This window comes from Brachyhypopomus gauderio, unplaced genomic scaffold, assembly GCF_052324685.1.
Source record: "Brachyhypopomus gauderio isolate BG-103 unplaced genomic scaffold, BGAUD_0.2 sc118, whole genome shotgun sequence".
Taxonomy (NCBI): domain Eukaryota; kingdom Metazoa; phylum Chordata; class Actinopteri; order Gymnotiformes; family Hypopomidae; genus Brachyhypopomus; species Brachyhypopomus gauderio.
Genome location: NW_027506939.1, coordinates 220099 through 247989, shown reverse-complemented (window position 1 = coordinate 247989; position 27891 = coordinate 220099). Strand labels below are relative to the sequence as shown.

The 27891-nt window shown below is 43.5% G+C and overlaps 1 protein-coding gene across 1 annotated transcript; it reads right to left on the bottom strand.

Moving 5' to 3' along the window:
• Positions 1-1147: 1147 nt before the first annotated feature.
• Positions 1148-27185, bottom strand: LOC143497970 (fatty acyl-CoA hydrolase precursor, medium chain-like). Its single transcript, XM_076993620.1, has 13 exons — positions 27116-27185; positions 26724-26919; positions 23699-23837; positions 14920-15053; positions 14326-14479; positions 13912-14016; positions 13489-13593; positions 4864-5004; positions 2844-2924; positions 2519-2660; positions 2276-2425; positions 2045-2117; positions 1148-1355 (listed from the first exon to the last, which is right to left on the bottom strand). The coding sequence occupies exons 1-13, from the start codon at positions 27180-27182 to the stop codon at positions 1211-1213; spliced, it is 1632 nt and encodes a 543-aa protein (XP_076849735.1). The 5' UTR covers positions 27183-27185; the 3' UTR covers positions 1148-1210.
• Positions 27186-27891: the final 706 nt, after the last annotated feature.

The following is a 27891-nucleotide window of genomic DNA, read 5'->3' as shown; positions in this document are numbered from 1 at the left end:
AGATCAGTGGGCCGATTCAGATGGAGGCAGGCTGATTGACACTGGTCTGGCTAATCACATTAACACACCTTTCGCGATGCTCCTGCTGCCTGCATAATGCATTTGGCAAAAAAAAAGTCAGCGCGAGAGTTTACCGGTCCTTAAACACGCTGGTATGCAGCCCATTGGTTATTTTCTTTACTGACACAGAGCTGCACCAATCATATCATCAAACACCCCCTCCTCCATGCGCCGGTGCGTAGTGCAATCTAACGTTGATTAACATAACGTATGTGAGTATCTGAGATGGAGAAAAAGCGCAAAGGAGGTGCAGAGAAACTACGACAAAAAAAGAAGCTTGAACTTCAAGTAAACGCTGCCAAATGTATAAAAATTACTCAAATGTTTGCCACAGCAGGGCCTTCATCAGCTCCCGTGGCTGATGACAGTGGTGGCGGTGGCCAGTGGACAGAAACATGTACTAGAACGTGCGGTAAGCCTGACTCCTTTCAGAGCAGCTATAAAATGAGTAGGGTTAAGCAACCAAACCCTTTGCCAAATCTGATAAATTGATAAAACATCAATAAAATCATTTTGGCTAATGTTCTATGGCCGAGTTAGTTTGTATTGTAAATGCAAAAGGTAAAATAAGTGAATAACGTCCTTACCTCTATTATAAGACTTTGTGTACACTGACTGTATGAGAAAATAAGCCTATTTTAGTACTTTTATGTCTTCCATTCTGAACTAAATAGTCTTAAATGTGAGAACACTTTTAAAACCTCCATTCACCAACAAAAACAGTACTAAGTCACTCAGCAGGCAGCATTCTATTTTCATTAATATTTGTGGGGTGAGTAGTAGGCTAGGCTAAGGCTTGATAGGAAGGGGAAATGTTTGGTAGTTTTTATGGAGGTGTTTAGGGACAATGTACAGAAATGAAAGGAAATTACACTTTTTAAAATGGTAATTTTGTAAACTGTTGGTATACACATTCAAAAAACTGAAAAGTGTGAAAAGCGTTATCGAGTGTGAGTGGGCCGGTCTGGTCCAAAAATGCCAGGGCCGATTTTTTGTCCCAGTCCGCCCCTGGCGGGCAGTGAACAGTTATGCTACCATATCAATGAAGAAAACACACTACAACACAAAGTCGGGGAGTTTATAGACGTTTATTGATAATGTAACGTTTAGTAGTCTTTACTGGAGAAACACACGTCAGGAGATGCCACGCTCATTGAGCTTCTGTGAGCTTCTGAATGAAATCCACTCTGTCCCGTTTCAGGTCTTGTCCCTCTGTCTGCTGTAATTCTAGATTCATATACTTATTGGACTGGTCATAGGGGGGCCAGTTTGGCAAGCCAGGTCCATTTGGAGAGCTTTTAACGAGATTAAAAGTAGTCTATTAAGATATATCAGCTTATAAAAATCCAACAAAAGACATGTATCTGATACATGAGGGAAAATATTCTGCTATTTCATAGATGTCCTGCATAAATTTTTACTCAGTAGTTAATTTGATCAATTTGAATGATGTTAATGATATTGCTGTTCGCCACAGTTTATATCTCCGTACAATCCGTACAGGAGTTCAGACATGAATATAAGACTAGGTTGGACCTCACATTTGTGAGTTTTTTTTATTGTGAGGTAAAAATTGCTCTTTCCAAATGAACATTACTGTGTTAGTGATTGAACATGATGAGAGTCATCATAAACTACGCATTATCTGTGTGTACTAAAGGAGCAATAAGTCATATTTTCCAATTAAACGACTTCACGTTATGAAACAGTTATTATACTGACACCTACTGGATCTTTCAGAGATTTGGTACTAAATCTATTTTAAACATGGCTGCCTCTGTGTTGGGGGATCCGATCTACGGAACATAAACTGGTTCATTTGAGCTCTACAAAGAATTTGGTTCTTTCTCTCATGTGAACTTCACCTTATAGAAAAAAAGTATAAATAATAACTTTGATAAATATTGTTTGGAACTTTTTGGTAGTAAAAATAACTGCACTGTGTGATATAGTGATGTGGGTTTGGTGTTGGTCTTGTTCTTACCCTGTGCGGATGAAGTTACCCCAGTATCCCATCATGGTTTTACATAACTCATTTTCCTCCTCAGTAAATCTTCCTGTATAGCAAACAATACATCATCATGGTCATTGTCATCATGGTCATCATCATCATCATCACATTGCTACTGCTGTGCTTGTTACAATATTATTTTCACAGTCATGTCTATTAACAGGCCCTGACATTCTGCTGTATAGTCACTGGATTTTTTTTTACCGATCAGGTTGATTTCGTCGTCCCTGAAGCAGATGCCAAGCATGAATATGACATCATCAGCATGATCAGCCTTCACAAAACTGGGTCGGATGTCTTTAAAAAGCTTGGCCTGGTGCTGGAACTCATACATGTAAACATGCACTCCAGCATCTGTCAGTGACCAAAGAGACCCTCATTTGAGGGGCCAAACTGGATTGGCCCATCAGACTATAGGCACGGGAAGCTCCTCTCTGATATCCTTACCTCTGTGATAACCAGCCACTTTCATGACTGGCAAAACCATGAAAAGATCCCCCATCATTTCAGTGAAGCTATCTCTTACATCCTCTGGAGTTTTAGCATTTTTAAGGTATTCATCTGTTATGAGGTCATTTGCAGCTGACACCTAGGAAACATCTTGGGTGAGCAGCAATATCATGGAAGTGCATGCTGGGCTTGGTAGTTCATCAGGTTTAAGATGTTTTTTTTAAATATATATCCAGCAGAGGGAGACATTTTCTAATAAACTAATTTGAATGGCCCAGCATGGGTACTGATGCTAAGATGAAAGTGTTGAGCAGGATTTTACCCCATGTGGGAAAAACAGGTCCATGATTGCTTTTACTGTTTGCCTCTCCATACCCTTCTGCCATCCTGGAGGGGCAAAGTTCTAAAAACAATTAAAATTAAAAAAGCTTTATATTTCAATTAAAGAATTATTGGCTTCTCCAATGCTATTTTCAGCATCAAGAATAATTGTCACGGTAAATTTCAGTTTGCCTATACAGAAAATCGCAGCACAGGTGATGCCATAGTAACTCTAATGCATTTGATCCTGAAACACATTGAATGTTCAAATGCATACACTAGATTACTTTTCACTGATTTTAGTTCAGCTTTTAATCTTATACAGCCACATCTTCTTCTCAGCAAGATAGTTCAGGCAAATGTGAACCCATTTTTTATTAAGTGGTATTATTCTTTTTTGTCTGATAGACCACAACAAGTGAGGTTTAATTGTGCGCTATCTGACATAACTGTATGTAGCACCGGTGCCCCCCAGGGGAGTGTCAGTTCTCCACTTTCTATACAAATGACTGTGTTAGTAAGGAGGCAAACCAATTTATGGTAAAATATTCTGATATTGTCTTCCTGAGTCTGTTAATAGGTACCTCTGTCTCAAACACATATAGTATGGCAGTAGGAAAACTTGTTGCTTGGTGTGGTAAATAAATTGGAGATAAATACAAAGAAGACAGTAGAAATGGTGGTGGGCCCTCGGTGAGTTGGCAATTTTGACCCTGTGACCATTCATGGGCACACAATCGAGCAGGTGAGCTCTTTTAAATATCTCAGAGTTCATATAGATAGTGATCTGAGTTGGAGAACACAGGTGGCTAGCGTTTATTCGAGAATTCATCAGCGTCTTTATTTTCTGCGTCGATTAAGACTATTTGGTGTCTGTAAAAATATTATGCTGATTTTCTACAAAGCTGCTGTTGAATCCATCCTGAGATATGGTATTACTGGTTGGTTTGGCAATTTAACGGTTAAATCAAAAACTCAAATACTCAGTCTGGTCAAGACAGCAGGTAAAATTATTGGCATTCCTACCCTTTCTAGCCAGCAGGAGCTGTTGGAGCAGGAATTATATAGACAGGCAATGAACATTGTATTAGATAATATACATGTGCTGTCTTCTGAGTACCAGCTCATGAATTCAGGTAGGAGATATAGGGTTCTGTTAAGTAAGCATAATAGGTACAAATATTCTTTTGTACCACTGTCAATCAAGATGCTAAATAACACCAAGGTTTGACTGTATCCCTGTGTGTCTGGTTTTTTGTAATGGCACACAATTGTAACGCACTTAATGTCCTTTCATGATACGTTATTTGTTTACATGGTGTTGTCCATTAATGTCTTGTGTTGTACTGCAGTATGCCCTCTGTCTAAGGAAAATGTATCCCCTGGGAGACAAATAAAAGGAACTTGAATTGACTTGGTACGGAGGCCCTCTGCCATATTTTATGTTGTCTTGTTGTTGTGACGTTGTGTTTGTCCAACAGGTGGGCGAGGCCCATTCAGAAACCCGATACCTGAGGGTCGTTTGTGTGACGGGCAGGGTGAGCGAAAATAAATGGAAGCGATCACGCCAAGTCTCAGGGAAATAGGATGGTTTAATATGTAAAGTGCGCAAACCAAAACCCGTGAACTGATCCGAATTAAGGATATAATAACCAGCAGTCAACTGGTACAAAGACAAGACATATATAGACGAACAAACGACCCTCAGGTGAGACGGATCGCGGGCTCCGCCCACCTGAGGGACGAACACAACACCACACCCACAGGACAAGCTGCTGCTGTAGACGGGGGCGATCAGTAGGGGGCCGTGACAGTTTGACTGTCATTATATATCTTGTCTTTGTACCAGTTGACTGCTGGTTATTGTATCCTTAATTTGGATTAGTTCACAGGTTTTGAGTTTGTGCACTTTATCCACTAAATCCTCCTTTTTCCTGAGACTGGAGTGATATTTGCACTCCCGTCACAATGAGGACTAATAATAAATATGATAGTTTTCTTATTTTGTCATGAGCACATACCAGAGGGAGAATCCAACCAAATTCATGGTTTGTGATGCCTAACAGCACAGGAACCTTCAGGAAGTCCTTGCTCTTCAGCAGCTCCTCAGCCATGTCAGTGAGGAACTCTCCATCCACAGTGGCTCCCAGGAAGATTGTTTTCTGCAGGAAATCAGTCAGTGCAATTATTATAATTATTCATTTGTAGTATAATTTATTAGCTTGTAGTCTTTCACAATGCAATATCTCATAACAATCCCAATATGCAATTTTGACACGTATTCATGTTTATATGCCTAAACATGCAAAATAATAAAATACACTAATAAAATGTTTTTAACGCATTAATGCATTATTAATGATTATTCTTAAAATGGTAGAATAAAATGTTTTTCATCTCATGAATGCATCAGTAATAATGTATTCCAGAGCATTAATGCATTCATAATAATTGATTTTCATAATAATTGAGGTTCTCCAGTACAGGGAATCGAAGGACCCAAAGGTCGCTCAAGGTGGTATTGAGGTGAGGACAGGCAGAAAGTGGAGGGCGCAAGAGGCGGTGGACCAGGCAGAAGCATGGCTGTTCCACAAAGAGTTTGTGGGATCTGTGGCTACCGGCTGGGCGGGACTGGGAACCGTATCAACAACCCACCTTGGCAGGCTTAGGGGCAAGGGAAGGCGGGACCGGGTCCAACTTGAGGTGCGGGCTGGAGTCGAAGATCAGCGTGCAAGCCAGTGGGTGAGGCTAAGGCAGCAGGGTGTGTGGACTAGATGGGAAGAAGCCATGAACAGGAAAATCTTATGACCGGTGTTGTGGAAGGCTGAACCACTCCGCATAAAATTCCTCATACAGTCAGTTTACGATATCCTACCAAGCCCGTCAAACCTTTTCCTGTGGGGCAAGGTGGAAGCTCCATCATGTACAATGTGCCAGGGAGGTGAACATTGGAGCACATCCTCAGCAGCTGTCTGAAGGCACTTGGAGAGGGTCGCTATCGCTGGCGCCACGACCAGGTGCTGAAGGCAGTGGCTGAGTCCATCCACTGTGCCATTGACTGCAGCAAGCAATTGCAACCACGAAGGCACAGAATTCCATTTGTGAAGGCTGGGGAAAAACCTCCTCTCCAACCAAAGGCCCAAACAGGACTCCTGGGAACAGCAAAAGACTGGCAGCTGAGGGTGGACTTGGGAAAACAGCTGAAGTTCCCTGAGAACATCACGGAAACCAGCCTGAGACAAGACATCGTGCTGCAATCAAAGTCCCCTGGGAGGAGAGGATGGAGGAAGCCAATATGAGGAAGAGGGAGAAATACGCTGAGCTGGTGGAGGACTGCCGCAACAGGGGGTGGAGTGCAAGATGCCTACCCATTGAGGTTGGGGGAAGCGGCTTTGCAGGGAAGTCACTCTACAGGGCCTACAGTCTCCTAGGCATCACAGGGGCACGGAGGAGGAGAGCCATCTGTTCAGCGACAGAGGCCGCTGAGAAAGCGTCTCGATGGCTGTGGATCCAGAGGGACAAGGCATGGATGAGCGCTTCTTGGACACAGGCCGGGAACTGATCACTCCCGGGCGGGTTGTCTGGGTGAGGGGGTCTTAAGTTGAAAGACCCGAAACCCCCTGTGACCCCAGGTGCTATCACTGATAATGTGTCCAAGAGTCTGTGTAACAGGGCTGACACCTGTTCCTTGGGATGTTGTGCTTTTCATGGGAGGTTTTAAGTGGTATAGAGTAAAGGGGGATATTAGGAATTATTTGTCGCGTTTCGTGAAAGGTTGTATTTTAACAAATGTATTTACATTGTAGTGTTTTTAAAATATGTTCGGTCTAGTTGGCACCTCTAGTAATTAGCATATATTATTGGATAATGGTTGGGCCGATTATATAAAAGGTGGAGCTTAAGAGCGGAGGCGAGAAAAAAATGATTGGTAAGATGCCGCTAGGCGACGGCTGCCTGAGCCAGTATTGAAACGCTGTGTAGGCCTACTTTACAAACAAAGGGCCATGAGTGAGTCAAGATCGTAGGATGTAATCTTGGTGTATTTGTTTATTTATTTTGTTATTTGGTAAATAGTTAATTATCATTATTATTTTTTGTTTGTTTTCTTAATTTGGCGGATGTTGGTACTCATTCAGGGGAAAGTGTGTTTGGAGACCTGGGCGATTGCTTAATAAACAACAACGGTGCGTAAATTCTTATAATGACTTCCGTCTCAATCCCTCCCGCGGTCATTCTATAACAAATGGTGTCAGAAGTGGTTGAAAAAAAAAAAAAAAAAAAAAAAGCTGCAGGGAGAGGATCCCAGTAAGGAATAAAACGGAAAAGAAACCGGAGAACATCTATGGGACGGGAGGCCAAGGAAAATGCCGCCGAAGTTGAAGCAGGATAAAACCATAGAAAGAGCGGAGTTAGAGCTACAACGTCCGCACAGTTCGCTGGAAAGCCAAGGAGCAAGTGGTGGCCAGGATTTGGCTCAAAGCGATTTGGGAATGAGACCAGGGAATTCCGCAGAAGGCATGATTGCGGAAATAGCAGGCCTTGTAAAAACGCTGGTTCAGAATCAAGTGGCACGAGATGAACGGATTGCACAAACAGAAGCAAGAAATGAGCAAAGATGGAGAAACGTGCAACATCAGTTTCAGCAACTCCAAGGCCACGTTGAAAGTAGTCTACCAACGGGTAGTGATCGGGGAAGTGACGTCGTTCATAGTAGGATAGTGTCACCACAGCGGCCAATGCCGCTGACTGAATTTAAAGAGCCGAAGTTACACCCTTTACGGGATGGAGACGATATAGAACACTTTTTGATGACATTTGAAAGAATTGCATTATTATGTCATTGGTCAGACGAACATTGGGCTATTCGTCTAATTCCTCTGTTAACAGGTAAAGCGCGGAGTGCGTACGTGGCTATGGACATCAGGGATACAAATGATTATAAGAAAATTAAGGAAGCGGTTTTAAAGAAATACGAAATTTGTGCGGAGACGTATAGACAGAGGTTCCGGTCAACAGAAATATGGCCGAATGAATCACCACAAGAATTGTATGTGAGATTGAGAGAACTTTTTATGAAATGGATTAGACCAGAAGAGCGGACAATGCAACAAGTATCGGAGTTATTGATTTTGGAACAATTTATGAGGATGATAAGCCCGGACATGGCAGTATGGATAAAAGGACATAACCCAGAAACAGCAGAGGAGGCAGCTAGACTGGCCGAAGTCTACCTTTCAGCCAGGAGAGACACTAGGAGCAGTAATGACGATCAGTGGGCGCAAGGATCGAGAAGTAAGTCTGCCGGGGGTGGTGAAAGGCGTGGTCAGGTGCAGAGTCAAGTGAATAGGTTTAGTAGACATAACGATAAATATACCAAACAAGAAGTGAGGTGTTATTATTGTGGAGAGAAAGGTCATACTAAACCGAATTGTCAAGTACAGAAAGCTAAACGGATAGCAATATGTAATGTGCCGAGGCCAAAGACACTATACCCGTCGGACGGATTATTGGAGGAAGGAGTACCGGTCCTGGTTAATGGGCAAGCAGTGAAGGCTCTAGTGGATACTGGGAGTACGCAAACACTGGTGCTGGAAAGTTTGGTAACAGAGGTAGAGGGAGAGAAGCAGACCGCCGTATGCTGTGTACATGGTGATGTGAAAAGTTACCCTACTACGGAGGTGTTTATAACCGTGCAAGATCAAACATTTTATATGCCGGTAGCATTAGTTCCTCAATTACCATATGCAGTGGTGTTGGGTCAGGATTTCCCTATACTGTACGATTTAATCTCGCAAAAGGCACTATGTAATGTGGTAACAAGAGCACAGAGGATTAAAGAGGATATGAGAGAGCTGCCGTTTGCTGAAGCAGATATGGAAAAGGTAAAAACCAAGAGTCGTAAATCCAGAAAAGAGAAGCGTAGGGAGAAAGTTAAAGGTACGGAAATTTGTCAGGAAGAAGCTTTACCATTGCCAGTACCTGGCTTAGAGATGGACATTCCAGCAAATATAGCTGAGCTGCAGAATGCGGATGTAACATTACAGGAATGGTTTCAGAAGGTATCGGAAATAGATGGCGTGAGACGGGGAAGTACGCAAGGATTAAGGGAGGAAAAGTATGTGATGAAAAATGACATCTTGTATCAAGTAAGAGGGGAAGTGGAAGCGTTAGCGGTGCCACAATCCTTGAGACATACTATAATGACACTGGCTCACTCTGTTCCATGGGCAGGACATCTGGGGAAATATAAGACGTTGGCGAGAATCGCTAGTCGTTTTAGTTGGCCTTTATTATATACGGATGTAACAGAGTTTTGCAAAACGTGTAGCGAATGTCAGTTAACGGCAGGGAGAGGTGTTCCACCGGCGCAGTTGCAAAATTTACCGGTTATTGAAACGCCGTTTGAACGAATAGGTATGGATATAGTGGGGCCTTTGGAAACGAGTAAGAGTGGTAATCGATATATTCTGGTTATATGCGATTATGCCACTAAATATCCAGAAGCGTTTCCGTTAAGAAATATTAAGGCAAGGCAAATTGCAAACTGCTTGATTCAATTATTTTCTCGAGTAGGGGTGCCGAGGGAGATAATTACGGATCAAGGCACTAACTTTCTTTCAGAATTGCTTAAGCAAGTATACGAGTTATTGGATATTAAAGGTATTAAGACCACGCCATATCATCCTCAAACAGATGGTCTAGTAGAAAGATTTAATCGAACTCTGAAGACCATGCTTCGCAGGTTCATTGAGCAGTCAGGAAAAGACTGGGACCAGTGGTTGCCCTACTTACTGTTTGCATACAGAGAAGTACCACAAGCGTCGACGGGCTTTGCACCGTTTGAGTTGCTGTACGGACGACAGGTGAGAGGACCCCTGGATTTACTGAAGGAACTCTGGGAAGGGTCACGAAATGAGCAAAAGAATGTGGTCCAGTATGTGATTCAGATGAGAGAACGGTTGGAGCAGATGACATCGCTAGCCCAAGAGAATATGAGGAAGGCGCAAAAGAGACAGAAGACATGGTACGATCGTAGCGCCAAGGAGAGATCATTCGCTCCAGGTCAACAGGTACTGCTACTTTTACCTACGAGTGACAATAAATTGTTGACTAAATGGCATGGTCCGTATGAAATTTTGCGGAAAGTGGGGAAGGTAACATATGAAATTAAGATGCCGGACAGAAGTAAAAAGAAACAGATTTATCATGTGAACTTGCTTAAAGAATTTCATCCTAGAACGACGACAGTGGAAAAGCAGCTGTTTGTGAGAGCTGTGGAGGAGGAAGAAGAACCAGTGGAACAATATTTTCCCACAGGTAACAGCTTACAGGCTGTCGATGTGTCACATTTAGGGCCTTGTCAGCAGCAACAGCTGGAAGGATTGCTGGATCCAGATTTGTTTCAAGAAAAACCAGGACATACGGATCTGGTGGAGCATGACATTGTCTGCATTGGAGAGGGGCCTGCACGACAGAGGAGTTATCGAGTGCCGGAACGATTGTTGCCTGCTTTGAAGCAGGAACTGGACACTATGGTCGCATTGGGAGTTATAGAACCTTCGACCAGCGAATGGTGCAGTCCAGTAGTTTTAGTCCCGAAGAAGGATGGAACTATTAGATTTTGCATTGATTTTAGACATATTAATGCGATTACCAAGTTTGATCCCTATCCAATGCCACGAATTGATGAGTTAGTGGAGCGGCTAGGCAAAGCCAAGTACATCACATCCTTGGATTTATGCAAAGGTTATTGGCAAGTGCCGTTGAAGGACAAGGCGAAGGAATTAACTGCTTTTCGTACTCCGTATGGGTTGTATCATTTTAAAGTGATGCCTTTTGGTCTACAGGGGGCGCCAGCCACATTTCAGAGACTCATGGACCGAGTGCTATATGGCATGGACGATTATGTCGCTGCATATTTGGATGATGTGGTGATTTTTAGTGCAAATTGGGAAGATCATTGCGGGCATCTGCAACAGGTGCTGGGACGATTTAAGGAAGCAGGACTGACCATTAACCCAAAAAAATGTGCTCTTGCTAAGACAGAGATTAGTTACTTGGGTTTTATTATTGGTAATGGTCAGATTCGCCCGCAAGTATGCAAAGTGGAGGCGATTCGTAATTGCAGACCACCGATGACCAAGAAGAAGGTAAGATCTTTTTTGGGATTGGTGGGATGGTATCGCCGATTCATACCTAATTTTTCTGCGAGAGCCTCTATTCTTACAGATCTGACGCGATTATCGGAACCAAATAAGGTGGTTTGGACAAAGCCACGTGAGGACGCGTTTGAGGATTTGAAGAATGCGCTGTGCGAGGATTCCGTGTTGATGAGTCCGGACTTTGATCAGCCGTTTGTCGTACAGACGGACGCTTCCGGCGTAGGATTGGGGGCTGTGCTTCTACAGGAGGTGGATGGACATCGAAGACCGATCGCCTTCCTCAGTCGCAAGTTGTTCCCTAGGGAGCAGCGCTATTCTACGGTTGAACAAGAATGTCTAGCTATTAAATGGGCGTTGGACTCTCTGAGGTACTATCTCTTGGGGAGGGTGTTTGTGTTGGAAACGGACCACCGAGCATTACAGTGGTTGAGCAGAATGCGTGATTCTAATGCGCGCATAACGCGATGGTATTTGTCTTTGCAACCCTATAAATTTACTGTGAAATATCGCCCTGGTGCTGTGAATCAGGTTGCTGATTTTTTGTCTCGGACATTTGAGGGGGAGTAATGATGTTTGAGTTGTTTTGGTTGCTTTGGGGTTGGTGTACTTGATGGTTTACCTGGTAGTCACCATTTCCAGAAGGGGGAGGTGATGTAACAGGGCTGACACCTGTTCCTTGGGATGTTGTGCTTTTCATGGGAGGTTTTAAGTGGTATAGAGTAAAGGGGGATATTAGGAATTATTTGTCGCGTTTCGTGAAAGGTTGTATTTTAACAAATGTATTTACATTGTAGTGTTTTTAAAATATGTTCGGTCTAGTTGGCACCTCTAGTAATTAGCATATATTATTGGATAATGGTTGGGCCGATTATATAAAAGGTGGAGCTTAAGAGCGGAGGCGAGAAAAAAATGATTGGTAAGATGCCGCTAGGCGACGGCTGCCTGAGCCAGTATTGAAACGCTGTGTAGGCCTACTTTACAAACAAAGGGCCATGAGTGAGTCAAGATCGTAGGATGTAATTAGGGTTGCAGCGGTAACCGGTTTCACGGTATACCACGGTATTAAAATGCACGGTTATCATACCGTGTGCGTCTGCTTATTACCGGTAAAAAGCAAGCCAGCGGAGAAACTGACCCGCGCATGCGCAACTCCGCTCCGGTTCAGCTACTCAGCACACAGCGGTGAGAATGACAGAAAGTGCATCAGACTTAACAAATGTAAAAAAAAAAAAAAAAAAGCTAAACTAAAATCAGCGGCGAAAATGACGTTGGCTCCACCCGTGCGCGAGGGTCTCGCGCGCTGTCGATTCGCGAAGTCGTGCACTATGCGCGCCGCGCCTCAGCGCAATGAACAAAGTCATGTTTGCAGGGTTCATACACCTTTATAAGGTGGAATTAAAGCACTTGTACGTAACTTTAAAGGTCCGTTTCAATATTTCCCAACACTTAAGTTAAATATTTATACATATACTCGAAATGATTAGCTTTTTCATCACATTATTTAATGGTTGTTTATTTTCAAAACGACCAATCTTAACGTCTTCACGTTCTCTCATTTTTCGTCCGGGAATTACAAGAGGCTCGTATTTGTTAACGTAAGACAAAAGAACTGTGCCGAGTCGCGCGCTACGGTCACTAGTGAAAGTATAATTCTAGCTTTTTATGGTCCTTGCTTTCACTGGATGTAAAAGACGCCATTAATTTACATGCGTTCATTTTCAAATTCTAACGTGTCTGTTTTTCATATGTTAAAACCAGACTCGGTGTGAACGCCTTAAAATAGAAATCTCTATTGTGACGGTCATGTCAGAAATAAATCCTCTCTTTCTGCAGTATCTGGTTATATTCTAACTTGGCAGTACAACGGACGTTTACAACAGTTGTTGATCAGACACTGACCCAGGCTGAGTTTATCAGATACTAAATAATTTAAACTTAAATAATTGTACTGAAATACATGATTTAGGTTTCTCTAATTTTGCAGTATTTATATAAACATGTTTACAGCTTTTTTTTTTTTTTTAAAGGAGACTTTTTGTATAGCTACAATAGTTCCAGGTTTCTACAATAAATAGTTAATTGAACAAAAAAACTTGTAATTTCTTTAAGGGTCAGTGTATCTTTTAATAATATACAAACTAACTGTGATACCGTGATAACCGTGATACCGCGGTATTTTCTGAGACGGTTATCATACCGTGAAAATCTCATACCGTTGCAACCCTAGATGTAATCTTGGTGTATTTGTTTATTTATTTTGTTATTTGGTAAATAGTTAATTATCATTATTATTTTTTGTTTGTTTTCTTAATTTGGCGGATGTTGGTACTCATTCAGGGGAAAGTGTGTTTGGAGACCTGGGCGATTGCTTAATAAACAACAACGGTGCGTAAATTCTTATAATGACTTCCGTCTCAATCCCTCCCGCGGTCATTCTATAACAGTCTGCATCAGAAGATGTATTAAACAACCGTCTCATCTCACTTTTTTTGTGGATTTTATGATGTCCTCTTCAGTCTTTTGCCTCAGACATTCCACCATGAGCTCAGTGCTTTGTGTGGGGTCACACTCTGTGTTGTTTGCTACTGCCTACAGAAGCAACAAACACAGCTTCAGTTTCAAACACCCTAAACATGTTTATATCACTACACAACACACAGCCACAACCGTGCAGGTCATCTCCAACCCCAACTGTTATGAAAACAGGCACACAGACACACACACACCCACACACACATTATTTGCTATTTTACACTCTTTCCAGTTCAATTGGTCACATGCAACTCTTCACCATAGCGAATGTGGTTGATGTTTTGATTCTCAACCACAAGAGGTGGAAACCGCAACACAAACGCATTGTGGCTTCAGCCATATTTAAGCCTGTTGAATTTGGTATGATTGAGTTACCCTGGCAGAGTACATGGGGGTTTTGGCGGAGATTGTTCCATGGGTTGCAACTCCGCTCTGGAAGATGGCTCGCTGGAACAAGCCTTTGGCTAACGGGGACAAGACCTAAAAGCAGATGTGGTCACAGAAATGGCAAACATCTTCCATCACAGTTATACTATTATTAATTACCGACAGCTCCATTTGCATTTCTACAGTTCATACATGCATACAGTTCATACATGCATAATGAAGCTTAATTACAGCATTTTTAATTGGGCAATTGTGGTCAGATCCATTTGGGTTTTGGAAGTACTTAAGATAAATAAGTATTTATCAGATTGTGAACGATATTCAAGTCAGTGTTAAGCCACAATGATCCGACAAGCCAAGTCCTTAAGTCTGACACAAGGCTAAAGTGCCATATGGCCGTACCAGCAGGGATGCACTGATTGCTCCTGCTGATTCCCCAGCGACAGTGACAGACTGGGCATCTCCTCCAAAGTTCTCAATGTTCTGCTGCACCCACTTGAGTGCAGCGATTTGGTCCAGAAAACCCCAGTTTCCTTTTGCATGCTTATCTCCTGTGCTAACTCATCAAACACATGCAGAAATCCACTCTATACAATCATACAGGCCATGTGTTTAGGTAAAATACAGCACTCAGAGCTCATGATGGCTAAGTAATGTGTTATTCAAGTGCATTTGGGTCTTCATAATACATTCTGTTCATCCATAATTAAACATTAAATCCTTCTCCTTTGTTATTTGGGCCTCTGATATACAGACCTCATCCAATGAATTTGATCCAAAGTATATCTATTCCAAACCAGGGTCGACAACACACACATTTTGATTTGTTTTTTATATATTTATATTTGGTCGATCTTAGGCCCCATTTCTGGAGAGTAAATCAAGGTGTTCTTCAGATGGTTAATCTGTTACCCTATACAGAATGCCTCTGTTCCAGTGTGATCTGTTCTGGTGATCTAAAAGAGGTGGATGAGATCATGTTGCTGTGAATCATACCTGAAGAAGCCTAATATGCCCAGCCTATACTGAATGACAACGACAACAATGTTCTGATAGGCTGCCAATATGGATCCATCATACTGAAGTGCTCCGCCCATACAGAGCCCCCCTCCATGGATCCAGAACATCACCTGTGATTAAATAACACAACAATTACCAGTTACCCTCTTCATTTGTTTATTTATTTACCTTTTTTCATTAAATGTAAATAAGTGTTTTTTTCAATTAATGTGATCATTGCTTTTGATTTCCAAAGAATGGAGCTGTGAACAGTCGTGGCTGGATTCCAGTGAAATCCAATTTTAATGATCTGTTTGGATTGAAATCCTTCTCTGAAATGCTTGTCGTTTGTATTCCCACACAAGAAAGATCATATAGCTATACAGCCTGGCTTGTTAACTGCATGGAACACTTCCTGTGTTTGAGAATACTAGCAAAAGTGGGGAGGGAGTTTGGGGCTCGTTGATCTGCGTGCATGGTGGAGGTGTGCCTGTCCCTGCCATCACTGCGCTGGACACTTGAGTTCAACGAGCTCCCATGCTGCTCGGCAACTTCCTCCCACTTTTTCCTTTGAGCTTCAGCTCCAATGTCTGCATTCAACTGCACAGCTGGAGAGCCAACCGCAGTTGTAGACCTGCAGTTCTAGACGTGCCATTAGTTTTAGACATGCGACACCTAGCAGCTCGGAATGTAACGAAATATTCAGATACTGTTTTGGTATGTCGCGGGAGCAGATGGAAGAAATATGTTTATAAGCAACAATAATATATGGTAAAATATATGATAGTATCTGAAGGTCATTTTTGTGTTATCGTAATGTTTGTCATGAAGGATGAATCTGGCTAGCGTTAGTGTGAATCTGGTTAGTTCATTAGTTCTGGCTACCTTTATGGATACCTGGTAGCTACTTAGCATCTCCTTCGTCTTCTGCACACCGTGCTGAGTTTAAGGAGAACTCTTACTTTATTTGCTTGTTCATTGCTATTTGTGAGCTATTGCTCTTTGCTTTTGTTGTCACTTCGTGCTCGTTTACTTGTTTATTTGTCACGGAGAATAAAAGCCCTGATGTACAACCAGTGCCTCCAGCTGCCTCTATACCCGTCACAATTATAGTATACATACACTACCGTTCAAAAGTTTGGGGTCACCTAGACAATTGTGTTTTCCCTGAAATCTCATACTTTTATTTATCAAATGAGTTGCAAAATGAATAGAAATATAGTCCAGACATTGACAAGGTAGAAATCTGTGTTTTTTTTTTTTTTTTAATAATTTTCTACTTTAAACTTTGCTTTCGTCAAATAATGCTCCCTTAGCAGCAATTACAGCATTGCAGACCTTTGGCATTCGAGCTGTTAATTTTCCTGAGGTAATCTGGAGAAATTTCATCCCATGCTTCCAGAAGCCGCTCCTGTAACGGCGGGTGTAGGAGGCAGGCACCACGACATTATCGGTGAACATGGAACGTTTATTGAAACAAACACGTGTAAGCTCCGGGTGGAGCGCGAGCAGCCACAAACAACACTCGCGCAGACACGAAACTTTAGACAAAGATGAGTACAAGACATTGCGCGAAGGCACATTAAATAGGTGATTAACACATACCCTCGTGATCTCGAGACAAGGCACAGGTGCGTCTACGAACACGCTCGCAAACGACCCACACTCACGGAACTACAAATATGGACATAACGACACGCAGACGACATAGCGGCACGCCCACAGGGAAGGGTCCGGAGCTGTGACCGTGACAGCTCCCACAAGTTTGATTGGGTTGATTGGCACTTTTTTCATACCATTCGGTCAAGCTGCTCCCACAACAGCTCAATGGGGTTGAGATCTGGTGACTGCGCTGGCCACTCCATTACCGATAAAACACCAGCTGCCTGCTTCTTCTCTAAGTTTGTGCATAATTTGGAGGTGTGCTTTGGGTCATTGTCCTGTTGCAGGATGAAATTGGCTCCAATCAAGCGCTGTCCACAGGGTATGGCATGGTGTTGCAAAATGGAGTGATCGCCTTCCTTATTTCTTTTACCTTGTACAAATCTCCCACTTTACCAGCACCAAAGCAACCCCAGACCATCACATTACCTCCACCATGTTTGACAGATGGTGTCAGGCACTCATCCAGCATCTTTTCAGTTGTTCTGCGTCTCACAAATGTTCGTCTGTGTGATCCAAACACCTCAAACTTTGATTCGTCTGTCCATAACACTTTTTTCCAAACTTCCTCTGTCCAATGTCTGTGTTCTTTTGCCCATATTAATCTTTTTCTTTTATTAGCCAGTCTCAGATATGGCTTTTTCTTTGCCACTCTGTGTTCTGTAATGGAATGTTCATGTTGTATGAGGTGTACGGACCCATTTGGGGGGGGAGACACTTCCGGGGTTGGAATAGTAAAAGAACGGTTAAGTCGAGTACGGTCTCTGTCATTCTTTGACGTGGAAGTTGTTATAAGTAACCCACACAAAAGTTATAGATAGACCTATAACTTAACATGGTGTCAGATTAGTGGTGGACAACAGAAAAAGAAACAGAAGACAACAGACGACTACGAAAATGACACAGCCAGCGGTAGCGGTTGCCCAGATACCTCAGTATTTTCCGCCGGGTAAATTTGACTTTACTAATCCGAGTGACTGGCCGAAGTGGGTCAAGCGATTTAATCGCTATAGGATCGCATCAGGGCTTGATAAACAGTCACAGGAGTTTCAAGTCAACGCGTTTATGTACTCGGCGGGAGAGGAGGCTGACGATGTTTTGAATGTGCTGCCGCTGACAGAAGAGCAGAAGAAATCGTACGACTCTGTAATGGCGGCGTTCGAAAAACACTTTGTTAGCAGAAGGAATGTCATCTACGAAAGAGCCTGCTTCAACCGTCGGAACCAGCAACCGGGTGAGAGTGTGGAGTCTTTTATTACTGCCGTGCACACTTTAGCGGAACATTGCCAGTTCGGGACTCTAAGGGATGAGTTGATAAGGGACAGAATAGTAGTGGGAATCCTTGATAGCAGGCTGTCGGAACGGTTACAGCTAGATGCTGAACTCACCTTAGAAAAAGCCATAACGCTGGTCAAACAAAGTGCAGCAGTAAAGAAACAACAGCCGGTGCTGAGGGGGGCCGAGTCGACAGCAGGACAGGTAGAGGCAATAACAAAGAAACAGAAGTGGCGGAAAGTTGGCTACGAGAAAAAGGACAGTACGGCAGGAGGCTGTGGCAAGTGCGGGAATATGAAAAAACATCCTTGGAAAGAATGCCCAGCTCGCGACGCCGAATGTAGAAAGTGTCACAAAAAGGGACATTACGCAAAAACATGCAGGTCAGCAAAAGGGGTACACGACATCACGCAGGGGTACGTGAGAGGTGAAGAAGAGGATTTCGCTTTCCTGGGAGAACTGAGGTCAACAGGAGAGGATGAGTGGGTCGGGGTGTTGCAGTTGAACGGGGAGGAGACCGCGTTCAAGCTGGATACAGGGGCTGCGGTCACCGCGATTCCCAGCAGCACATACTCCAGCAGAGTCCACGGGGCACTGCAGCAGCCATGGAAAGTGCTTTACGGCCCAGGGCATCACAGACTAGGGGTTGAGGGGTGTTTTAAAGGGAGTCTGACGTTGAGGGGAAAAACAACTAGACAGGATGTCTATGTTGTTAATGAGCTGTCCAAGCCTCTGTTAGGCCTCCCTGCGATCATGGCTCTTAATCTGGTGCAGCGTGTCCATGCAGTGGAAGCACCGCAGAAGGACTTTAAGGCACTGTTTCCCACTGTGTTCACCGGGCTAGGGAAATTAAAGGAGCCCTACACCATCGCACTGGAGTCCGATGCCGTCCCACACGCTCTGTCTTCTCCACGCAGAGTGCCTCTCCCCCTCCGTGACAAGGTAAAGACTGAATTAGATCGAATGGTCAGCATGGGTGTTATCTCCAGGGTAACACAACCCACACCCTGGTGTGCCGGGATGGTCGTTGTGCCTAAGCCCAACGGCAAGATACGGCTGTGTGTCGACTTGACTCACCTAAACAAGTGGGTTCAGAGGGAACGACACATCCTCCCAGCCGTCGACCACACCCTGGGCATGCTGGCCGGGGCGAAAGCATTCACAAAGCTGGATGCCACCTCCGGCTTCTGGCAGATCCCGCTAGCAGAGGAAAGCAAGCCGCTGACAACCTTCATCACCCCGTTCGGGAGGTATGCGTTCAACCGTTTGCCGTTCGGGATTTCCTCTGCACCCGAACACTTTCAGCGGCGCATGTTGCAGATGCTGGAGGACTGTGCAGGCACGGTGTGTCATGCTGACGACATACTGGTGTATGGGGCCAGCAAGGCCCAGCACGACGAGAGACTCTGTCAGGTCCTAAAGAAACTCCAGGAGGAGGGTCTTACATTGAATGGGGAGAAATGTGAGTTCAGAAAGGACAGCATTTATTTCCTGGGCCACAGGGTCTCCGTGGACGGCGTGACTCCAGACCCCGAGAAGATCAAGGCTATACAAGAGATGCCGGCACCAACTGATGTTGGGGGGGTGAAGAGACTGATGGGTATGGCGAACTACCTCAGTAAGTTTCTGCCACACCTCGCGTCATACACACGCCCAATCAAAGACCTGCTGTGCGGAAAGAACGAGTGGTGCTGGGAAACACCACAGCAAGAGGCTTTCAAAAGACTCAAGATGGAGCTCAGCTCCACACAGGTGCTGGCTGCCTACTCACCGACAGCAGAGACGTGCGTGTCGGCAGACGCCTCATCCTTTGGTCTCGGGGGCGTCCTCACTCAGCGGCAGCCAGACGGAGTATGGAAACAGATTGTGTTTATCTCACGTGGTATGTCAGACACTGAAAGACACTATGCTCAGATAGAGAAGGAAGCCCTGGCAGCTACGTGGGCATGTGAGCGTCTGTCCTCCTACCTGCTGGGACTGAAATTCAGGTTGGAGACAGACCACAAGCCCCTAGTGCCATTGCTTAGCACCAAGGCTCTCGACGAACTCCCACCGAGAGTGCTGAGGTTCCGGCTGAGGCTGCTGAGGTTCTCGTTTGACATCGTACACGTGCCAGGGAAGAGCTTGATAACTGCTGACACTTTATCCAGGGCCCCAATCCGACACACCTTCACGGCGGAGGAAAAGGAGAAGGAGGCCGAGGTCAAAGTGTTCCTGGACGCCGTAACTCAGAGCCTTCCTGCCACAGAACATCGTCTGAACGAGATCGCGGCAAAGCAGCAAGCTGACCCAATCTGTGCACAGCTGATCAGGTACTGCAAGACCGAGTGGCCAGAGAGACACGCACTGCCCCTCGAACTGACCCCCTTCTGGTCTGAAAAAGACAACCTCACCTTGAATGGACAGCTGCTCCTCCGAGGTCAACGCATCGTCATCCCAGGTGAGCTGAGGGTGGAGATCTTACAGCAGCTACACACAGGGCACCAAGGGGTCGTCAAATGCCGAGCCAGGGCCCGCCAGTCAGTCTGGTGGCCGGGACTGTCGGTCCACATCAGACAGATGGTGGAGAACTGCAACGTCTGCTCACAGCATCGTGCTGAACAGAGGGAGCCACTGCTGACGACAGCAGTGCAAGAGAGACCATGGCAACGTGTCGGCTCGGACCTGTTCGTCTGGGAGAATAGCAATTACCTGCTCGTAGTGGACTATTTTTCTCGCTACATTGAAGTAGCGCACCTCAGAGAAGCTACTGCTGAGACAGTAGTGGCTGCTCTTAAGGAGGCGTTCAGTCGCCATGGGACACCAGAGACTGTCATGTCCGACAACGGGCCGCAGTACAGCAGTTCGGTGTTCCAGTCATTCGCTAGAGCATATGGGTTTGCTCATGTCACCAGCAGCCCCAGGTATCCACAGGCCAATGGCGAGGCGGAACGGGCTGTTGCCACAGTCAAGGGACTGTGGAAAGGAGGAGGCGATAAGGCAAGGGCACTGCAGATCTACCGTGCCACACCCCTGGAGAGTGGCTACTCTCCAGCCCAGCTTCTTATGGGGAGGCAGATCCGCTCTGACATTCCCCAAGTTCCAGCTGCACTTCGTCCTCGGTGGCCGAACATCAGGCAGTTCAGGAAGGAGGAAAGGCGGGCGAAGGAGAACCAGCAGCGCCGGTACAACCTGCGCCACAGAGTCCGGGTCCTGCCGCAGCTGCAGTCAGGTCAAGAGGTTTGGCTGCCTAAAGAAAACAAGTATGGGACAGTGGTGCAGAATGCGTCTACACCCAGATCCTACATTGTCAACACTGATGTAGGTTCAGTTAGGCGAAACCGCACACACATGCGCCCAGTTAACGGCACACAGACTCCTTCACCGGACAGCACTAAAACGCCTGAGGTCACCCCAGAACCAGGCACACCTGCATGCACGACCACAGACACAAACAAACATACAGATACAGACACATCCAACATGTACATCACTGCATCAGGCCGGGTTTCACGCCCTCCCAGACGTCTGGATTTGTAAGAGACTTTTGGGACTAAGGAAGAAAAAAAAAAAAAAAAAAAAAAAAAAAAGGAAAAAAAAAAGATGTTTAAAGATGTTTGGAAAAGGATATAATTGAGTAAATTTATGCTAGAGTAATGTTATACTGTTGTGGGCACTTATCGATTGATAGCTAGGGGGAAAATGGACTTTGTAAAAGGGATAATTAACTTAAGGGGGAGGTGTTCTGTAATGGAATGTTCATGTTGTATGAGGTGTACGGACCCATTTGGGGGGGGAGACACTTCCGGGGTTGGAATAGTAAAAGAACGGTTAAGTCGAGTACGGTCTCTGTCATTCTTTGACGTGGAAGTTGTTATAAGTAACCCACACAAAAGTTATAGATAGACCTATAACTTAACACTCTGCCCTGAAGGCCAGCATCCCGGAGTCGCCTTTTCACTGTAGACGTTGACACTGGCGTTTTGTGGGTACTATTTATTGAAGCTGCCAGTTGAGGACCTGTGAGGCATCGATTTCTCAAACTTGAGACTCTAATGTACTTGTCTTCTTGCTCAGTTGTGCAGCGAGGCCTTCCACTTCTCCTTCTACTCTGGTTAGAGCCTGTCTGTGCTCTCCTCTGAAGGGAGTAGTACACACCATTGTAGGAAATCTTCAGTTTCTTGGCAATGTCTCGCATGGAATAGCCTTCATTTCTCAGAACAAGAATAGACTGTCGAGTTTCAATTTGAAAGTCTTTTTCTGGCCATTTTGTGAGTTTAATTGAACCAACAATTGTAATGCTCCAGATTCTCAACTAGCTTAAAGGAAGGTCAGTTTTATAGCTTCTCTAATCAGCAAAACTGTTTTCAGCTGTGCTAACCTACTTGCACAAGGGTTTTCAAGGGTTTTCTAAATATCCAATAGCCTCCTTACACAGTTAGCAAACACAATGTACCATTAGAACACTGGAGTGATGGTTGTTGGAAATGGGTCTCCATACATCTATGTAGATATTGCATTAAAAACCAGATGTTTACAGCTAGAATAGTCATTTACCACATTAATAATGTATAGAGTGTATTTTTGATGCATTTAATGTTAGCTAAATTGAAAAAATAAACCGATTTTCTTTAAAAAATAAGAACATTTCTAAGTGACCCCAAACTTTTGAACGGTAGTGTAGGTATGTGAATGGTTTATTAATTAATGTGCCATTCAAGCCATTGAAATGTCTAACAATGTTTTGTTTGCTTAATATTCTTATATTGCATTGACAATTAACATTCTAAAATGCAAATATAAATCTAGAGAACATGACAATTATTCTGCTTTTGTGAAAGTAGTGAGTAATTAAATGGATGTCAGCTTCAGGTTGAACACTGTATTGGATTTGTCAGTGGTCTCATTGTATATCTAGTATGTCAGTACTAGTATGTCAGTGTCATTACAGTGCAGAGGCCTGTTTAATTTAAACCTAATGATGAATGTAAACAAGGTAAACCTATACTATTGTTATACTAGGTAATAGTCAACAGATTGGTTAGTCCTAATTAACTGTGTACTAATAGTACAAAAGTACAGATTCACTATGACTAAAGAAATAATGAAGGGTTTGGGGGATCAATTAAAACGGGTGAAGTTCTCTTCCAGTGCAAATTACTGTGGCGATAAATCCCAAGTTCCCAAATCCCATCCAGACATTAAGTCATTTTTGCTGATTTTTAATACAAAATATGCCAGTAATCCAGTAGTTTAATAAAAAAATTTATATCTTCAGGAGACAAGCTGTGTGTGTAAATGAATTAATCTAAACTATCTATAAAAAAAATGAGGGAAAATGAGGCGTACTACTTCTATTTAAATACAAAATGTGGTGTACTTTATCGTTTAAAACTTGTCAAAGAAATTGGGTTATAGATTTGGCTAAAACAATTGAGAATCAATGGGCATATTTAACAAATAAACTCTTTATACAACGTATTATTACAATATACAAGCCACTGAGCCTACAGCACGCCTTGAAACTGCTGGTCTAGAACTGTGGTTGGCTCTCCGGCTGTGCAAATGGATGATGTAGCCAATCTCCCGTCTCTCTGATCAATTGCTGATTGTGTAGTGGGAGCAGGTGATGAGAAGAGTATTGCATGAACACAGCGTTTGTTTACATATTTTGCAGCAATCGATGTGACAGGGAGCAAAGGGCAAAGTTAGATACTGTCAACAACGATTATGGTGCAGAAGGGTACAGTTCAGTGCTCATCAGGTCAGTGCTTTGATCTCACGGTTACTAATTCAACACAGATCCCTCTCAGAAAATATACTCATAGGTCATTTGGAAGTGTGTGAATGGTGTACTCACGGGCAGTTTCTCAGACGCCACCCGCTGAGAGGGAGTGTACACATTCAGGTACAGGCAGTCTTCTGAGACGGCAGATAGAGTGAAATTTATGGCCATGATTTTTGCCACAGACTCCATGATGGTTGTGTCTTGAAGACACCTTTCATGTCAAGAGATGGTGAGAGGATCAGTAGAGATGGGAATGATGGTCAGGAGGAACATCAGTTGAAAGTGAGACCAGACACACCAAGCGATGAGAGGGCCAAAATTAATCCATTTTCTTTTTCTTACTGTCACAGGGCTGAGTGGATGCTGCTCTAAACTAGGGAGGGCACTGTAAAAGGACACGGCTCATGTAAAGCCACGTCTAGTGAATTGGGTATCATGACCAAAATAACACCATATCAGAAGATAACCCTGCCCCCCAGAGCTGCTTTTATGCATATTCAAAATTAGTTGTTTTGACCTAAAAAATAATGGCTGCTATGGAGTGATTTTTGTTTCAATAGTTCCACAAAAGCAAAAGTAAATCCAAGAGCAGAAAGTATATGTTATGAATGCAAAACAGAAAAAAAATATATCAAAAGTATATATTTAAAATATAATTGGTTATTTGAAACTTATTTTCGTTTGCATTTTGACAAGTTTTTGGTTCCATTGTTTTTGTTTTTTTGGATTTTCCCAGTAAGGTCTTTTGCTTCTGGAATCTCTCTTTGCTTCTGCTTCGTTTTTTGCTTCTGACTTTTGGAACACATTTCACGTGAGGGAGGGTCTTAGATGAAGGCGTTCCTCTGCAATCTCCATTGGTCACTGATTCCGGACTGACACAGAGCTCTGGGACCAAGCCACGCCCACCCCACCAGCTTCCCAGCGTTTTCAAACACGGCGGAACGCGGTGGTTCTGTTTCACAGTAGCATGTAAACTAAGTTTTACCATAAAAGTTTATAATTAATTGGTAAATGGTCTGTAGATATTGCAAATGTACACTGTATAATAACTACATTAAGCATGGCAGTTAATATTTAGCACACTTCACCAGCGCGAGCTTTTTAAAATTTTAGTGAACTGGATGCAGGCATGAAAATCTGTCACCTTGCGGCGAAATTCGCCGTTTTGAAGTTTTCATATTTTGCGGTAAAACAAACTCTTATGAAAAATAGGTAGATAGTAAAATAAGAAACAAGATTTTTTTGTAGTTCTAAATGATGAACCCTGGTATTTTTTACACTCATTTTTGCCGCTGATGTTATTTATTGGTTCATTAAGATGTAATGGTTTTGACTGAGCCATCTGGAATGGCGAAAGCGCTCGCGTTTACGGATCTGGCTCCATATATTGACAAGACAGGTCAATATTTTTCAGCGCGACATTACCGTGAGAGGAGTCAACAGGGAAGAGCGTGTTTAAAGCTAGCCTTTAAATTATTTTTAATTTAATCGCTGCTGTAGCTTCTGTCACCGTTTTGCTACATTCACAATAGTAGCGACTAGTTACTCGCTCCTCCTGGATCATTCGTTAGCGTCCCCGCGGGTCTAAAGTGAGAAGGAAACTAATCCGCACTCTGCGTTTCAATGGACTACTCTTCTTACTCCCACCCCTCCAAGTTAAAATCTTTTTGTTTTATCTCTGAGTCGCAGGGTTGCCAACTTTTGACGTTCGCTTGGAGTGAGATTTTAACCTGGAGCCGGTGGCGAGTGTATTTTGTTGAGCGCGGGGGGGGGCGAACGTAAAATGGACACAGATTCAGTGTTATATCGCCGGTGGATGGCGCCAGAGCTAGCGAACTAGTAACGTATTGAATCATATATGTGGATCTGAGGTAAATAAACTGGATATTTTTTTTCGGCGTGAGATATCGGAAGTGTGGCGTGAGAGCGTGTGAAAACGGTCAAATGCGTGTGTCTCACGCTCAATGCGTGAGAGTTGGCAACCCTGGAGTCGGACAGTGTCTGAATGTCATGTCTGACATGTATTATGTTTAGTATCTCCATGTTCAATGAATATTGTTCACTTCTTAATAAAATATGGACAGCACAAGATGCATGTGATGTGTGTTTGTGTGTGGTACCTGCAGAACACTGAAAAACTGTGAGTGAACAAAGCTGGTTGTATAATAGGGTGGCCACTTTTCAGTATTGCTTTAATTTTGGTATTTGGCTTTAATTTTGGTATTTTTTACTATTATGGATTTTACTATATTTGGCATCACTACCCCCCGTCCGTCGCCATACCAGATATTGCAAATACTCATATTTCTTCCACACATCAATGTTCTCTCCATCCAGTTCACTAAAATTTTAAAAAGCTCGTGCTGGTGAGCATGCTTAATGTAGTTATTATACAGTGTACATTTGCAATATCTACAGACCATTTAGCAATTAATTATAAACTTCGTATAAACTTTAATGGTAAAACTCAGTTTACATGCTGCTGTGAAACAGAACCACCGCGTTCCGCCATGTTTGAAAACGCTGGGAAGCTGGTGGGGTGGGCGTGGCTTGGTCCCAGAGGCGGTCTCAGAGCTCTGTGTCAGTCCGGAATCAGTGACCAATGGAGATTGCAGAGGAACGCCTTCATCTAAGACCCTCCCACACGTGAAATGTGTTCCAAAAGTCAGAAGCAACCAAAAACTTGTCAAAATGCAAACGAAAATAAGTTTCAAATAACCAATTATATAAAAATATATACTTTTGATATATTTTTTTCTGTTTTGCATTCATAACATATACTTTCTGCTCTTGGATTTACTTTTGCTTTTGTGGAACTATTGAAACAAAAATCACACCATAGCTGCTCTCTCCCTCTCTGTCTTCCTCCCTCACTCTTTCTCTCCCTCCTTGTGAAGTATTATCAACTCCATTTTGGATACTTAACATTTAATCCAGCCTGCCTGCTTGTGTGCCAATCTATGCCTCCCATTCAGACTGTGATTCCTGTTCTGACATTCTCTTCAACACAGCCCAGATATCAGCTCTTTTGTTTAGATTGTGATATATTACTAATTTTACACTGTAGGTGAATTATAAGACGGTGATGTGCACTCACAAGTTAGGTTGCTGCGTGGCGTTTCTCACCCCCTCCCAAGGCTTGACCGGCTGGGGTGCAGCCAGACGGAGAGACCCAACGGGTGGCGCTGCGAACGGGACGCCTAGGTACTGCTCCACCACCACCTCCGAGCCATGCACTCTTGCGTACCTGCCCCGAATGGTGCCGTCTTTCAGGACGACCACGGGGCCAGAGTCTGCACACGGAAGGCCGAGCAGACAGGAGCGTGAGCACATCCGCATCATGACACAACTGCCATCGCAACACTCTTGATGTGACCAGACTCCTCTTAGCAAATGAACTCAAATTGACACGTCCATCTGATTCCTTTGATGCTGCATAATTGTTTATCCTAGAAAACAAAAACCCAGCTGGAAAGCTTTCTCTCTTACCTGTCTGTGTGGGTGCTGTCCAAACAGAGACAGTGGACAAACACAGGACGAATACTGCTCCTCTCATCGCTGCAGCTCTTCAGAGAAAGACATGGAGAGGCCGCAATGCTCAAGGACTTAAATACACATACCCATACACCATACACGCGAACTACCCCAAATACACACGCTATACACACAAACCTCCCAAATGTGTGCAGAGACAAACAGAGAAAAGTACACACACTCATGCACATAACAGTGCCCTATAACCTGGTCCTCTTTTACTCAAAAAAAAAAAAATCAATTGTCATCTGTGTACAAGGAATGTATTCTGCTTTACTGCAAACAAAGCAAAATTCAACAAGTCTAGCTGACTATAAAACATCTTTCTCAGGAATGCTTCATGCCTGCCTCACCTAGCCTACCGTCTTACTCAGTACGTTCAGATTTCCTGAACACCTTGGATTATTTTAACTTCGTTCAGCTTGTTGGAGGTCTTTGTTTGTTTGTTTATTTATTTAAAAGGGGACAATGCATTTTCATAAAACACATGATTATACATGGTTAAAAAAGCCAGAATTAGCCAAAAGGCTAGTTTTCATCTGTAGTCCCCGGGCCATGATGTAAAAAGGCAGTAATAAATTAGAAAAAACAAATTAGAAATTACAATTTAAAAAGAAGAAAGTAAGAAGGGGAGGACAGACTACAATACAGTATAATACAGAAAAAACACTTAGTATACAATTTAAAAGAAAGACAACAGTTTATCATATCACTAAAACAGCAGGCTTATC